This window comes from Geotrypetes seraphini, chromosome 7, assembly GCF_902459505.1.
Source record: "Geotrypetes seraphini chromosome 7, aGeoSer1.1, whole genome shotgun sequence".
NCBI classification, from domain to species: Eukaryota; Metazoa; Chordata; class Amphibia; order Gymnophiona; family Dermophiidae; genus Geotrypetes; species Geotrypetes seraphini.
Genome location: NC_047090.1, coordinates 140,288,657 through 140,302,690, shown reverse-complemented (window position 1 = coordinate 140,302,690; position 14,034 = coordinate 140,288,657). Strand labels below are relative to the sequence as shown.

Below are 14,034 nucleotides of genomic sequence, written 5' to 3'. Positions count from 1 at the left end.
TCATTGCATATTCATTGGGGAAATCCTGAAAACCCGACTGGATTGCGGCCTCAAGGAGGGACTTTGAGATCCCTGATCTAGAGGGAAGGTGACAAAATAAAGAGTAACCCTCTCAAATGATCTGAAGAACCCAAAGGTCCGAGGTGATCAACTCCCAACGATGAAAATAAAGTTGGAGAAGACCTCCAATTGGCTGTGGGAGAGGCTGATGTAAAGGAATTGCAACTATGCTCTCGAGTAGCCTGTCAAAAAGACTGAGTTGATTTAGCAGGAGCAGACGCTTGAGGTTTCTGAGGGTGTTGTTGCTTCTGTTTCTTTTGTTGTGGCCTGGAAGGAGCAGAAGGTTTGGCAGAAAAATGCCTCTGATATGAAGAAGAGGTTTGAATGGTCTTGCTGTGGAAGGCTTGGGTTTATGTTTAACTAAAGCATCCCATTGTTTTTCATGAGTAGTGAGCTTTTGAGTGACATTTTCCATGGAGTCCCCAAAAAGCTCATCCCCCAAACTTGGGATATTTGCTAATCTGTCTTGGAGGTTAACATCCATATCAGCAACTCCGAGTCAAGCTAATCTTCTCATGGCCACAGACATAGAAGAAGCCCTGGATTTCAGCTCAAAGATATCACAAGCCAATCAAACCATGTACTTCCTCAACTGGGTGAGAGTGCTGACAATATGCTGAAAATCTTTTTTGAAGAATGCGGCTCTTAATGGTGCGCTTCGGAAGAGTACAGCAACGTGCAAAGGACTGAGCCGATGCTCTGGACCAAGGATCTGTGATGGAAATGGTCCTTTGGCACCAGCTGCACTTTTTAAAACCCGTTAATGGGCAGAACATCAACAGAAACACTCCCTCAGCCAAATTTAAATCAATGGCTGAGGCGAGAAAGAGGCCCCGCTGGTCAAACCACCGAAAGGCAATGAACGGAAAAAAACTACTCCCACAGTTTGGTTTTTTTAAAGAAAAAGAAACAAAGGAACAAAAAGAATTAAGATTAAAAAAAAAAAAAAAAGAACACGCAAGCAGGAAGGCAAAGGCCAAAAAACGAAGGTACATTTGAAAGCCCAACTTCCTAGCTCCGCAGAAAACTAAGAACTGAGGAGTTCCGTGCCTACATCGGGTGGGAAGGCACTCGCACATGCACAGTGCAGTCAGTCATGAACTTCCTAAAGTTCTTAAAGTACCGATGCACTTTTGCAGCTGTCCTTATCGGGGCTCCGTGGATGATGTCACCCATATGTGAAAATATGCTGTCTGCTTTTCCTGGAATAAAACATAAATGTATGCTAACATTAGCATAGTGCAATACTTCCCATTAAGAAAAGATTCTTTGTGTGCAAAAACCTTTACTACATCAAAAGTTATCTTAGTGCATAGAAACACTGTGCTAAAAGAAAAGTAAAATTGCTTTGTTAAGCTTAATGCAGGTCACCACAACAGCCCAACAGGGAGGAATATGCGCCTGCATACTGGAAATCTTTATACCTGGTGTATGAGCACAGAGATTTTGCTGGGGTTCAAGACAACAAACAGCAACCTAGTTATCAGAGTGCATAAACAAGCTGTCAAAAATGACATGTGCCAAAGTTTATTTAGCTAGCTAAAAGATTTTAAAAAAGGATTGGTTTTCTCCCCTAAAGAATATATGTCCGTACTTATTACTACTATTCACAGGCAATAGAATAACTTAGGATAAGCAAAAAAAAAAAAAAAAAGCACCCTATGTTTAAAACCCCTAACCCTCCCTCTCCCCCAAATAAAAACCCTCTTAATTTGTACTTAATTGCCTTACATAAATTCTGTGCTATTTTACCTTCTTTGCATCTGCTCCAGTACATGTGCAGTTGCAACCTGGATAGGAAAGATTAAGTCAGAATATCCCATATCAAGTGCACAATGTTTTTTAATCTTATATACAATATATAGTATGGCTACGGAACTATTAACTTTTGGGCTAAGTTTATAGAGCACAAGCACGTGTTTCAGTCTAACATTCACACATGTAAGTGGTGATTGAGCACTAAGTGGTATTCTACTAACATAATACTACACAACTACAAGGCAGCGTACACATAAGCAGAGCATAAGCAGGTTCCATACTTGCATGTGTAACTTAGTAAGTTCTTTTCTCAGTAATCTTCTTTCTTGTAAATGTGTCTAGTAATCCTGAACGCTAGAGTCTTGTATCTGAACCAGCAAGTTGCCTGCAGAAAACTGTAAATTATGTTTTCCAATTCCACCTCCTTCCCAGGGAGCTGCCCCCTCAGTTTCTATAAAAGCAATCAAATAGCACTGTAATAAAAGACATAACAGGAAGGAGGAAAACGGGGAAAAATCCACACTACAATTTTGTTCTGCTCTGTAACAAACACAGGAAATAACATTATAAAGTAACATTCAAACTTGTACAACCAGCACCATATTACATTACATTACATTAATGGCTTATATTCCGCCTGTACCTTGAGTTCTAAGCGGATTACATCAAAAAGATAACTGGACATTTCCAGGAAGAGAAATACAATTAAAGTCGTTGGACCTAGTACATCAAAAAGATAGCTGGACCATAGAAGTCATAGTTACTTACATAACCTGCTATCAAGCAGAAACTTAAACCAGACTGTATGGTCATGATGATTTACCTATGCATCATCATTTTTTTTTCTCAGCTCCTCTGAGAGACAGAAATTTCTTACAATCCAGACTGATTCACAGGCAGAAGGCAGGCAAAGCCCATACACAGGGTGAGGATTCAGGACCACTAGTCATCTACAAGAAAGAAGATTATCAAGGTAAGAACCTAATCTTTCTTTCTTGTGCAATGTGTCTAGTGATCCTCAACATTAGGGACGTATCAAAGCAGTCCCCAGAGTCTAGGATGGGTCTGCTATGCCTGCCTTTAAGATGGAGGCCGCGAAAGTGGTGTCCTTCCCAGCTGCTACATCCACCCTACAAAAGCTGGCAAAAGGTATGAAGGGTAAACCATATAGCCACTCTAAAAATATCCTCGGGTGAGACAGCCCAAGTCTCTGCCCACAAGGTAGCAACTCCTCTAGTGGCATGTGCTTTCAATGCAATCAGTTGTTTACCACAGCCTATGTATGCAGAAGAAATGGCCATTTTCAATCCATTTGAAAATCAAGGCTTTAGATGCCAGCCACCCTTTCTTTGACATGACTGGCAAGAACAAAAGATGATCCGAATGGCAAAACTCGTTGGTAACTTCAAGGTACCAAAGAAGCACTCACATGACATCCAGCAAATGCAACACCTCATAGGGCGAAAAGCTGGCAAGCAAATTTCCTGATGATGTGGAAGGCTGAGACTACCTTCGGTAAGAAAGATGGGACCATGTCTAAGGAAAGCTCTGTTTCCTTGAACCTAAGAAATGGCTCCCTGAAGGAAAGAGCTTGTAACTTGGAAACCTATCTCAAGGCAGCCATTCAGCGAGTGGATCAGCGTCAGGCAGGAGCAAGGAAAGGTCACTCATGCCCGGTAAACCACTAGCCTGCGAGAACTCGAGGCAGCCATTTAGGGAGAGGCTCAGCGCAGGGCAGGAGCACAGAAAGTTTGCTCTTTCCTGATGATGGGAGGGAGGTAAAAAAAAAAAATTGGCACAGTCGGCCAGGAAAAGAGACGGAAGGGATCCCTTCTGTCTCAGCCAACCCCACTAGGCCATACGGCAGGCCAAGTGGAGGCCTGCAACAAGTCCAAGAGGGGGTGGGTGGTCGATGACCTGAATATAAGCAGAGACCCCCATTTTGGGGCCATTTTTTCTGGTCCAAAAATTTCAGTTTATATTCGAGTATACTTGGCACATACACCATTTCCGAAAATCCAGATGACCCTTGCACAGTGGACCAGAAATGGAACATCCTCGCTCCACTAACAGGCGAAACAGCGACTCCTCTAAAGAAGTTATTCACCTGCAGCAGCTCTTTCGATAGGCACAGTGGGGGATACCTACTAGCCACTGCGCCTGAAGTAATCATCACCTGTTCTAAACCAAGGCCAACTTCCGGCTGAAATGGGTAAAATAGCTCTCACATGCATACCAAAACTATAAAATGCTGACCTATCCATCCTCTCAAACTATAGACCCATAGCAGGTATCCCTATACTTACCAAGTTTCTAGAAACACATGTTTGTAAGCAACTCACATCATGGAACAGTAGTCCAGCTTACATCCCTCTCAGTTTGAATTAAAACCACAGCATAGAACTGAACTCCTTCTGCTAACCCTTACCACAAAAATTAAACAGATATTAAGCGCAGGTCAAAAAGCTGCCCTTCTTCAATTTGACATCTCCGCAGCCTTCAATTCTGTAAACTACCACCTTCTAATGAAACTTACTGAAATTGGAATCACAGGCAAGCTGGTTTAACGACTTCCTTGAAAAGAGAGAATGCCTTGTACAGAAGGACAGAGTCTTGTCCAACAGCTGGAAAGCATTCTGTGGAATATCCCAGGGTTCTCCTCTTTCCCCAATACTGTTCAACCTATTCATGAGCTCTCTTGGTACCACTACTTTTGTCAACAATGAATGCTTGTTATCTTACACAGAGGACATTTTTCCTCCTCATTCCCATTACAGACAACCGACCAGATGCATAAAAATAAATTGCTGATAACATGAACAAGATACAATCATGGGTCAAAATTAAACTCAAACTGAACACAACCAAAACCCTCTGGTTCTGCATCTCTCCCCCCCTCCCAATCAGCTCCCAATAGCATTGCCCTGCCATCTGGAATTAAAACAGATATTGATGAATCCTCCATAGTACTGGGTGTTATACTGGACTCTACCCTATCCCTTGAACCTCAAATCTCTGGAAAAAACCTTCACAAGTCAGCTGAGACTCATAAGACCCATATATCCATGAACGATACTTTGCCATTCTAGTAAAAATGCTAATTTTGTCACAGCTTGACTACTTCAACTCCCTCCATCAATACAACACTGACCCACAAACTACAACTAATCCAAAACACAGCAATTAGACTTATTTTTAAGCAAAAAAAAATATGAATCAATCAACGCATATATCGAACAGTTACACTGACTACCTGTCACTACTTGAATAAAATTCAAAATCTCCTATATAATCTTCCACATCCTGCATGGAAATTCTGCCTTGCCACTCAAAACCCTATTCAATTCTTTATGGTCTTCTTTGACTTGAAATTTTAGTAAGCTCCTTTGAACTTCCTACAACAAAAGGTCTCACATACAAATGTATTTTCAACACAATGTTTATGTATATTGCCACAAAAAACATGGAACAACCTCCCAACAATCATCAGATCTGAACCAAACTACCTCATGTTCCAAAATAAACTAAAGATTTACCTCTTTGATACCATACTAAACACAGAAAAATGACCCTTGAGCCTACAAACACTTTACTACCTCAATGATACTACACACACTATCATCCACGAGACCTTGGACTAAGCTACCTCCACCTTATACCTCGCAGCACCACTCTTACACTACTACTAGTTTATTTCCTCTTGTATTGTACCTTTGCTCAATCTGTACTATAATGTACCACCTGTGATATCCATGGACTGTACTAATTTGTATTTCCTTAAATTGCATTGTAAGTCACCTTGAACCTTAATAGACATAGTGAGACTCATAAACCCTAGATTAGATTTAGGGGTAAAAAGGTCTGAGGAGTCCATCCCAGTTGATATGAGCAAAATCGAGGGGTTTTGAGGCACATGGAGGTAAAAGGGAAAAAGTTCATTTAAAATCCAAGATGGCTGCCGCTAGAAAAATCACACCAAAAAAGGCCTGTAGAGACCTTCCTGAAGGAAATAAATCACAAGGAAAGGGGTTTTGAAGAAAGGGGCTCTGGGGTCAGAATCAACTTTTAGAGACACACACCCCCCCTTAGGATTCAATAGCATGCGGAGTATGTCTCCTTCAGCATAGGATTTCAGCTGAGGTGGAGGCGTGCCAGAGGAAGCACATGGACCGTCAAGGCCATGTGGCCCAGGAGGACCATCATTTGCCGAGCAGGAATAGAGCGACAAAGGAGCACCTGATGGCAGAGATGGAGCAGGGTCCGTTGGCGGTCTGAGGGGAGATACGCCCTCATCAGAGTGGTGTCGAGGACGGCTCCAATGAACTGAAGTCACTGTGTGGGAAGCAGATGCAACTTGGGGTAGTTGATCTCGAACCCCAGGAGATGGAGGAAAGAGATGGTGTGTTGAGTGGCTTGTAGCACAAGCGGAGACGTAGGAGCTTTCACCAACCAATCGTCCAAGTATGGGAACACCTGGAGGTTGTGAGACCTGAGGAAGGCCGCCACCACAATAAGGCACTTGGTGAACACCCTGGGTGATGATGCGAGGCCAAAGGGTAGCACTTTGTACTGATAGTGGCGGTGCTGTACCTGAAATCGGAGGTAGCGACGTGAAGTCAGATGGATTGGAATGTGAGTGTATGCCTCTTTGAGGTCTAGGGAACATAGCCAGTCGTGATGAGAGAGAAGAGGGTAAAGCGTGGCAAGGGAGAGCATCCTGAACTTTTCCTTGACCAGACACTTGTTGAGGTTCCGGAGATCGAGGATGGGACGGAGGTCTCCTGTCTTCTTGGGAACCAGGAAGTAGCGGGAGTAGAATCCCTGACCCCTTTGGTCTGGGGGCACCTCTTCGATGGCATTGAGAAGAAGGAGAGATTGGACCTCCCTCAGGAGGAGGGGGGATTGAGAGGAGTGAGAAACAGACTCTATGGGAGGACTGTCTGGTGGAAGAGTCTGGAAGTCGAGAGAGTAGCCGTGGCGAATGATGTTGAGGACCCACAGGTCTGATGTGATGACCTCCCAACGGTTGAGGAAGAGTTGAAGACGTCCTCCTATCGGCTGAGGCAGAGGCAAGGATGGTGGGAGACTGGCTATGCCCTGGAGAAAAGAGTCAAAAGGGCTGAGACGGTTTTGACTGCGGGAGAGGCTTGGCAGGTTGGTGAGACTGTGAACGTGCCTGAGTGTGGTGCTGCTGACGAGGCCGGCGAGGTTGTTGTTGTTGAGGCGGGTTAAGCGGTCTGGCCGAGAACCTGCGTTGGTAGGAAGACTGCTGTTTGTAGGGACGAGCAGGTGGAGTCTTCTTTTTAGGTTTGATTAGGGTATCCCACCTGGTCTCGTGTGCCGAGAGTTTCTGGGTAGTTGAGTCCAGGGACTCCCCAAAGAGTTCATCATCAAGACAAGGTGCGTTAGCCAGGCGGTCTTAGTGATTAATATTGAGGTCAGAAACTCTCAGACAGGCCAAGCGCCTCATGGCAACAGCCATGGCAGATGCTCGAGAGGTCAGCTCAAAAGAGTCATAAATGGACCGCACCATAAATTTCCGGAGTTGGAGCAAACTGGAAATTTGTTGTTGAAAAATCGGGACCTTACGCTCAGGGATGTACTTTTGTAAGGAGGAGAGTTGTTGCACCAAATGCTTCATATAAAAGGAGAAGTGGAAGGTGTAATTATTAGCCCTGTTGGCAAGCAAGAATTTTGATAAAGGCGCTTGCCAAATTTATCCATCGTTCTGCCCTCTCTGCAAGGAGGGGTGGAGGCATAAACACTGGAGCCCTGGGTTTTCTTTAAGGTGGACTCCACTAGAAAGGATTCATGGGGTAGTTGAGGTTTGTCAAACCCCGGGATAGGGATGACCCTGTATAAACTATCCAGTTTTCGAGGGGCACCCGGTACCGTGAGAGGGTTTTCCCAATTTTTGTAAAAAGTTTCCCGTAAGATGTCGTGGACGGGCAACTTTAAAAATTCTTTGGGGGGTTGTTCGAAGTCCAGGGCGTCAAGGAAAGCCTGGGACTTCTTAGAGTCGGACTCCAAAGGGATAGACAGAACCGCCGACATTTCTCTTAGAAATTTTGTGAATGAGGACTGTTCAGGTTTGGAACTGGTATCAACCATCGAGGGTTCCTCGTCCGTTGATGAAGCCTCATCATCGGTACCGGGTGGGGATTCTTCCCATAAGTCTGGGTCCCTGATATCAGTGTGCGCACGCCGAGATGTCTGGGTGGGAGGTTCAGTGTGGCGGGTCTTAGATAGAGACTTGCCAGAGCGCATTGAGGCGGTACCGGGAGAGGAAGACCGGTGCTGATCCCGGTCCCGGGAAGAGCGGTGCCGTTCTCGGTCCCGGGGAGAGCGGTGCCCTTCCTGGTCCCGAGGAGGATCGGCCTCAGATCGGGTTGGTACCACAGGATGAGAACGGAGTGGTTCAGCCGAGAGGATTGGCATAGAAGTGTTGAGCGGCACCGAGGGGGTGGACACCGGTGGGATGGTGCGAGGCTCGGGCCGGTCCGGTACCGAAAGAAGTGGTGCCAAGAGAGTCGGTAACAGGTGCTGGAGTTGGTGCTGCAGCTGTTCCTGTAACTTGTCTTGGAGTATGGCCGCGATGCGGTCATCCAGGGGTGGCACCGGTACCGCTTTTTTCTTTTTCGGTTCCATAGGTGCTGCTCCACGCCCCGGCGATGAGGAGGCTGATGACGAGGCACTCACCGAGATCGGGGCGGAGCGTTTGCGGGGCCGGCGTGAGGTTGGGAGGACCGGCGTTGCCACTGTGACCGGTGGACGCTCAAGGGAGTAGGAAGGCTTCTTAGCCGGCTTACCTGGTGCCAGCGACCCCGAGGAAGGATCGGGCGTCGTCAAAGTAGTCGGTGCCGCCTTTTGCGGTACCGTTGACGTCGCAGCAGGTTCCATAGCAGATCCGGTACCGAAAAGGATGTTCTGCTGGATCTGCCGATTTTTTAATGTGCGTTTCTTAAGAGTGGCACAGCGGGTGCAGGTGTCAGCCCGATGCTCTGCACCCAAACACTGTAGGCACCAATTGTGTGGGTCAGTGAGAGAGATCGGGCGTGCACACCGCTGGCACTTCTTAAAGCCCGGTTGAGGGGGCATGAAGGGAAACACGGCCTCCGCAAAATCAAAACCGGAGGCCTGTATGGTGACAACAGGCCCCGCTTGGGCCGGATCCAAAAAAATAGAGAAATCGAGAGAGATTTTTTTTTTTTTTTTTTGAATTGAAGAAAAAAGAGAACCCGAAGAGGAAAAAGGAGAAAAAACAAGAAAATAACGCGAGCAGGAAGGCAAAAAGGATGTTTTCAACGGCCGTTGAAACCACATGCGTCTTCTTCGCTCCGCGGAAACTAAGAAACTGGGGACCACGCACTCCTCCGTCGGGCGGGAAGGCACTCGCGCATGCGCGGTGCGGCCAACTAGAACTTTCTAGTAAAAAGTGTCCGTACCGGGGCTCCGTCGGTGACGTCACCCATACGTTAAGAAAATGCTGCCTGCTTGTCCTGGGATAATATTCTATAAGTTATGCGCTAAGTGCAACATTTGCCTGCTAATATTTGCACTTGCATTTTACATGGAATAAGTGATAGTCCCACATGTTTTTGTATTGTGCTTCCTAGGAATTTCTAGTTCTCATCTTTGTAAACCTTAATGAACTGGAAATGGTATACAGTATAAGCCTCACAAATGGTTAGCAAAAAACCAAATTTAATTGAAAAACACAAGCAGAAAAGACTGGCTCCTACCATATCGCTGTTAGAGAGACAACTGAGGAATTAGAGGACAGCCCAGAAGGATGGAAGGCGGAGCAAGAATGCTAATGAAGCTCTCTACAAGAATTCTCATGAGAATGGATTGATTGCCTACAGGTTCAGGAATGGAGTGTGTCGCAATAGAATAGGCAGTAGCAATCAAACACTAAGGGAGCAGTTACTCAAATTTAAAGGGCCTTGGCTTGCTATTAAAAACTGTACTGGCCTATGACATTTGATATTATTGACTGGGAGGTTAATAAGTAATTGTTAAAGGGATCTTTAGCAAGCCATTTGCTGAAAAATGGATTTAAGATTCTTTTTAGATGGCACTACACTACACCCTGAGAAAGTTGCATTTAATGTTTAATCACACTTTGGATCTTTGTTGGACGGGTTGTGATGATATAGAGATGTTCAAGCATATGTGATAGACATGATAAAATAATTCCTTTTTGTAAATCAGTAAATTGATGTGTTTGTAAACTTTAATCCATAGACTTGGACAAAGATATGACTATTTGGCTACTAGACACTTACTGATCTCCTGCAGTCAGCAAATCAATTTATTCATATAGTGGCAATAGCTACCCAGCTGGGCCTGGCACAATTCTGGAAACAAGACTATCCACCAGCCTGGGAACAGGTACTGCTCAAGATCCACTACATATACTGTATGTATAAGTTGACTGCTACTAAAACGAATAAGACTGCAACTTTTAAAAAAGTGATGGAGCCATTATGAAGACTGGACTGGAGGTCCCACTGTGATTCCCTTTGACACAGTATAACTTTGCCTTGAGGGGGAACATGATCCTTATTCTCTGATTTTTCTCCTAGTTCTTCAGATTATGGCTCTAGTTAGCATTAAGGACTGGGAGATGGAGAGAGGGTTGTTGATGGCTGGTTTCTTTTGGATGCTGTGATTTGATTCAGCTGTTTTGTTTGGTTGTCTTTTTGCTTCTTATACACTAAATACATAAAGAAGACATCTTTTAAAAAACCCACAGATTTAGCCATCAATCTGCTACATTAGTTTAAAGGCCTGAATAAAACGTGGATAAAAGTGAGATAGCTGATATTTTCAGAAGGCACCTGACAAAACACCTTGTGAGAGACTCCTGAGGAAATTAAAAAGTTATTGGATAAGATACAATATCCTATTGTGGGTTGAGAACTGGTTAAAAACAGAAAATGGTAAATGGCTGATTAGGGTGGGGGTGTAACCGTACTTTCAAAATGGATGGGGGGGTGGATGAATAGGGGAAAAGAATGAGAACCATGAGATGGAAACACATGAGTTGTGTGACAGTGGAGTTAAATACTGTATATACTCGAATATATACAGAGTTTTGGGGCCAAAAAAATGGCCCATAAATGGGTGTCTCTGTTTATATTCAGGTCAGCGCCCAACCAGTCCCCTCCCCGACATCTTGCAGGCCTCCACTAGGCCTGCCATAACCCTGGTGGTACAGTGATAAGCCGAAACAGGAGGGATATCTCCCGCCTCCTGTCCCAGCCGACTCTAACAACTCTCACCTCCCTCCCACCTTCCCAATTAGTAAAAAGCATACCTTTAGAATTCCTGGTGGTCCAGGGGCAGCAGCGATCTTCTACATTCCTGCCTCATGCAGAGTCACTATCTGAATGCTGTCGCAAAGATCATAAACATGCAAGGCTGCCACAAGAACTGACGGCAGCCATTCAGAAAGTGGTTCTGCACAGGGCATGAGCATAGAAGATTGCTCATGCCCTGGTTCACTGCTGGACCATGAAGGATTTTAAAGGTATGCTTTTTACTAAACAGGGAGGCGGAAGTAAGGTGAGAATTGTTAGGCTTGGCCGGAACAGGAGGTGGGAGGGTTCCCTCCCACTGCTGGACCACAAAGGCTTATGGCAGGCCCAGTGGAGGTCTGCAAGGCATTGGGAGAGAGGGAGCACAGGGTGCAGAGCCGTGCAGAGCAGGAGAGTGAGTGAGTGAGGGGGGCTGGGTGCAGAGCCTGTCAGGGCACTTGAATATAAAACACAAACACACACCCACCCTGGTTTATATTTGAGTTAACTTTTTTAGCTCCTTTTTTTTTGGGGGGGGGAGGGAAGATTACCTCAGTTTATATTCAGTTCAGTTTATATTTGAGTATATATGGTATATAATATTGGATAAATCAAACACTTCCCACTTATATGAAAAAGTGCATAATATTATCACTTCAAAGTGACATTTATACGGGAGGAGGCCTCAGTAATGGAGCCTACGCGTAGTCGTATTCACTGACTGGGGTTATCAGCGTAGTTACTCAGCTCCTTTGCTCCAGTCATCGGCCATACTCCAGTATCTCCCTATTTTAGATAGCTTATTTCTACCCATTTTATTACTAAATAATCTAAAAATTCTACAATACATTCAGATATATTCCATATTATCTCGACCTTTTTTCCAAAATTTTCTTTTATCTTTCTGATTTTCTTTTTCTTTTGTCTATGATTCTTTACAGTCATCTGCACTAATTCATATTAATGAGACATTGCCGAACAAATTCCTTCCATTTGTAATAGTTTCATTTTCATTCAGCAAAAAAAATTTTTGATTTGACTATTACACTCAAATGTTACTGAAAAATTACTTAGCTTCAGTCAGTGCTTGTGTATCAAAAAGTACCAACGTGGCCAGCGTTTCGTGGAATTCAATTCATAACCACTGCTTCAGGGCCAACTTGTAGATGTACCAAGCCATTTTCTGTGCAAATCGGAGACTTCCACTGATTGACGACCACTTTTGAAGTGTGAATACCATTCAAAACACCTTCCATGATGTTCTCCATAAGCCACTTTCAACATTTCATAAGTTTCTGTAGCAGTCTTATCCAATTTAAGACAGAACATCATGCTGTAGCACTGCTCATTGAGATCACACATGATGAAAAATAGCCAATCACGAGGAGGATAAGGCCATAGCAGAGAGACTGAATCAATTTTTTGCTTCGGTCTTTACCAAAGAGAATGTAAGAAATCTACCTGAACCAGAAATGGTTTTCAAGGGTGATAAGACGGAGGAATCTCGGTGAACCTAGAAGATGTACTAAGACAAATTGACAAGTTAAAGAGAGATAAATCACCTGGACCGGATCATATACATCCCAGAGTACTGAAAGATGAAATTGTTGATCTGTACATGAAATTGTTGATCTGTAACCTGTCACTAAAATCATCTGTAGTACCTGAAGACTGAAGTTGCCAATGTGACGCCAATTTTTTTAAAGGGTTCCAGGGGAGATCTGGAAAATTATAGACCGGTAAGCCTGACTAGAGAATGACACAGGGACAAAATTTTCCCCAGCCCCACAAGAACTCATTTCCCCGTCCTAGCGAATTCTTTTCCTGTCCTGAAAGCTCTGTCCCCACGTGGATCACCACCGCTGTATCTTCCCCTTATGCGCCGTCGATGATCCTGTCGATGCAGCTCACTATATCTTCTACCTTGGCTCCTGGTAGGCAGATCACCAGCCGATCCTTTCTTCCTCTCGCTATGTGGCTGTCAACTTGTCTGATGATGGAGTCCCCCATGACGATCGCTGTCCTTTCTATCTTCTCTTGTCTCTCTAGCCTGAACTTCCAAAAAGGGAATTACAAAGGGATGAGAATCATGGTGGGGGCAGATTAAGAAGAAGATAAGCACTGTAAAAATGCTAGAGCAAGCATGGTCCCTTTTTAAGGACACAGTCACCGAGGTGCAAAATCTATATATACCGTGTATCAACAAGGGATCCAAGAGGAAAAAGAACAAGGAACCAGCATGGCTCACTGTAGCGGTGAAGGAAGCGATCAGAGACAAGAAGACTTCGTTTAAGGAATAGAAAATGCAAAAACGGACAAAAACTGTAAAAAGCACAAACAATATCAAAGCAGGTGCCATAAGGCAGTAAGCGGGGCCAAAAGAGACTACAAGGAAAAAATAGCCAAGGAGGCAAAAAACTTCAAGTCGTTCTTTCGATATATTAAGGGGAAACGACCTGTGAAGGAAGCAGTAGGGCTGTTATTATGATCATGGAATAAAGGGAGTACTAAAGGACAAAGCCATCGCCGACAAACTGAACACATTTTTTGCGTCTGCATTTACCGAAAAGGATATATACAATATACCAGAAGCCGACAAGCTATACGCAGGAAACGAAGATGGGAAACTGACAGGTGACAGGGTTGATGGTCAGTCTAGAAGAGGTATGCAGGCAGATCGATAGGCTTAAAAACGATAAATCTCCGGGTCCAGACTGCATCCATTTGAGGGTAATCAAGAAACTGAAAGGGGTTATAGCTGAACTGCTTCAACTAATAGACAATCTGTTGATCACATCAGGAAAGATTCTGGAAGACTGGAAAGTGGCTAATGTTACGCCGATCTTCAAAAAAGGTTTGAGGGGAGATCCGGGAAACTACAGACCAGTGAGCCTGACCTCGGTACCGGGAAAGA

At 44.4% G+C, this 14,034-nt stretch overlaps 1 protein-coding gene across 2 annotated transcripts in view; it reads right to left on the bottom strand.

Annotated features, from left to right (window-relative positions):
- Nucleotides 1-14,034, bottom strand: part of KTN1 (kinectin 1) — a 270,856-nt gene that overhangs the window by 144,423 nt on the left and 112,399 nt on the right. For both annotated transcript variants that reach the window (XM_033950824.1, XM_033950825.1), the window contains exon 16: nucleotides 1,813-1,850. In XM_033950824.1, coding sequence (XP_033806715.1) covers nucleotides 1,813-1,850 — 38 coding nt within the window. The remainder of the gene's footprint in view (nucleotides 1-1,812; nucleotides 1,851-14,034) is intronic.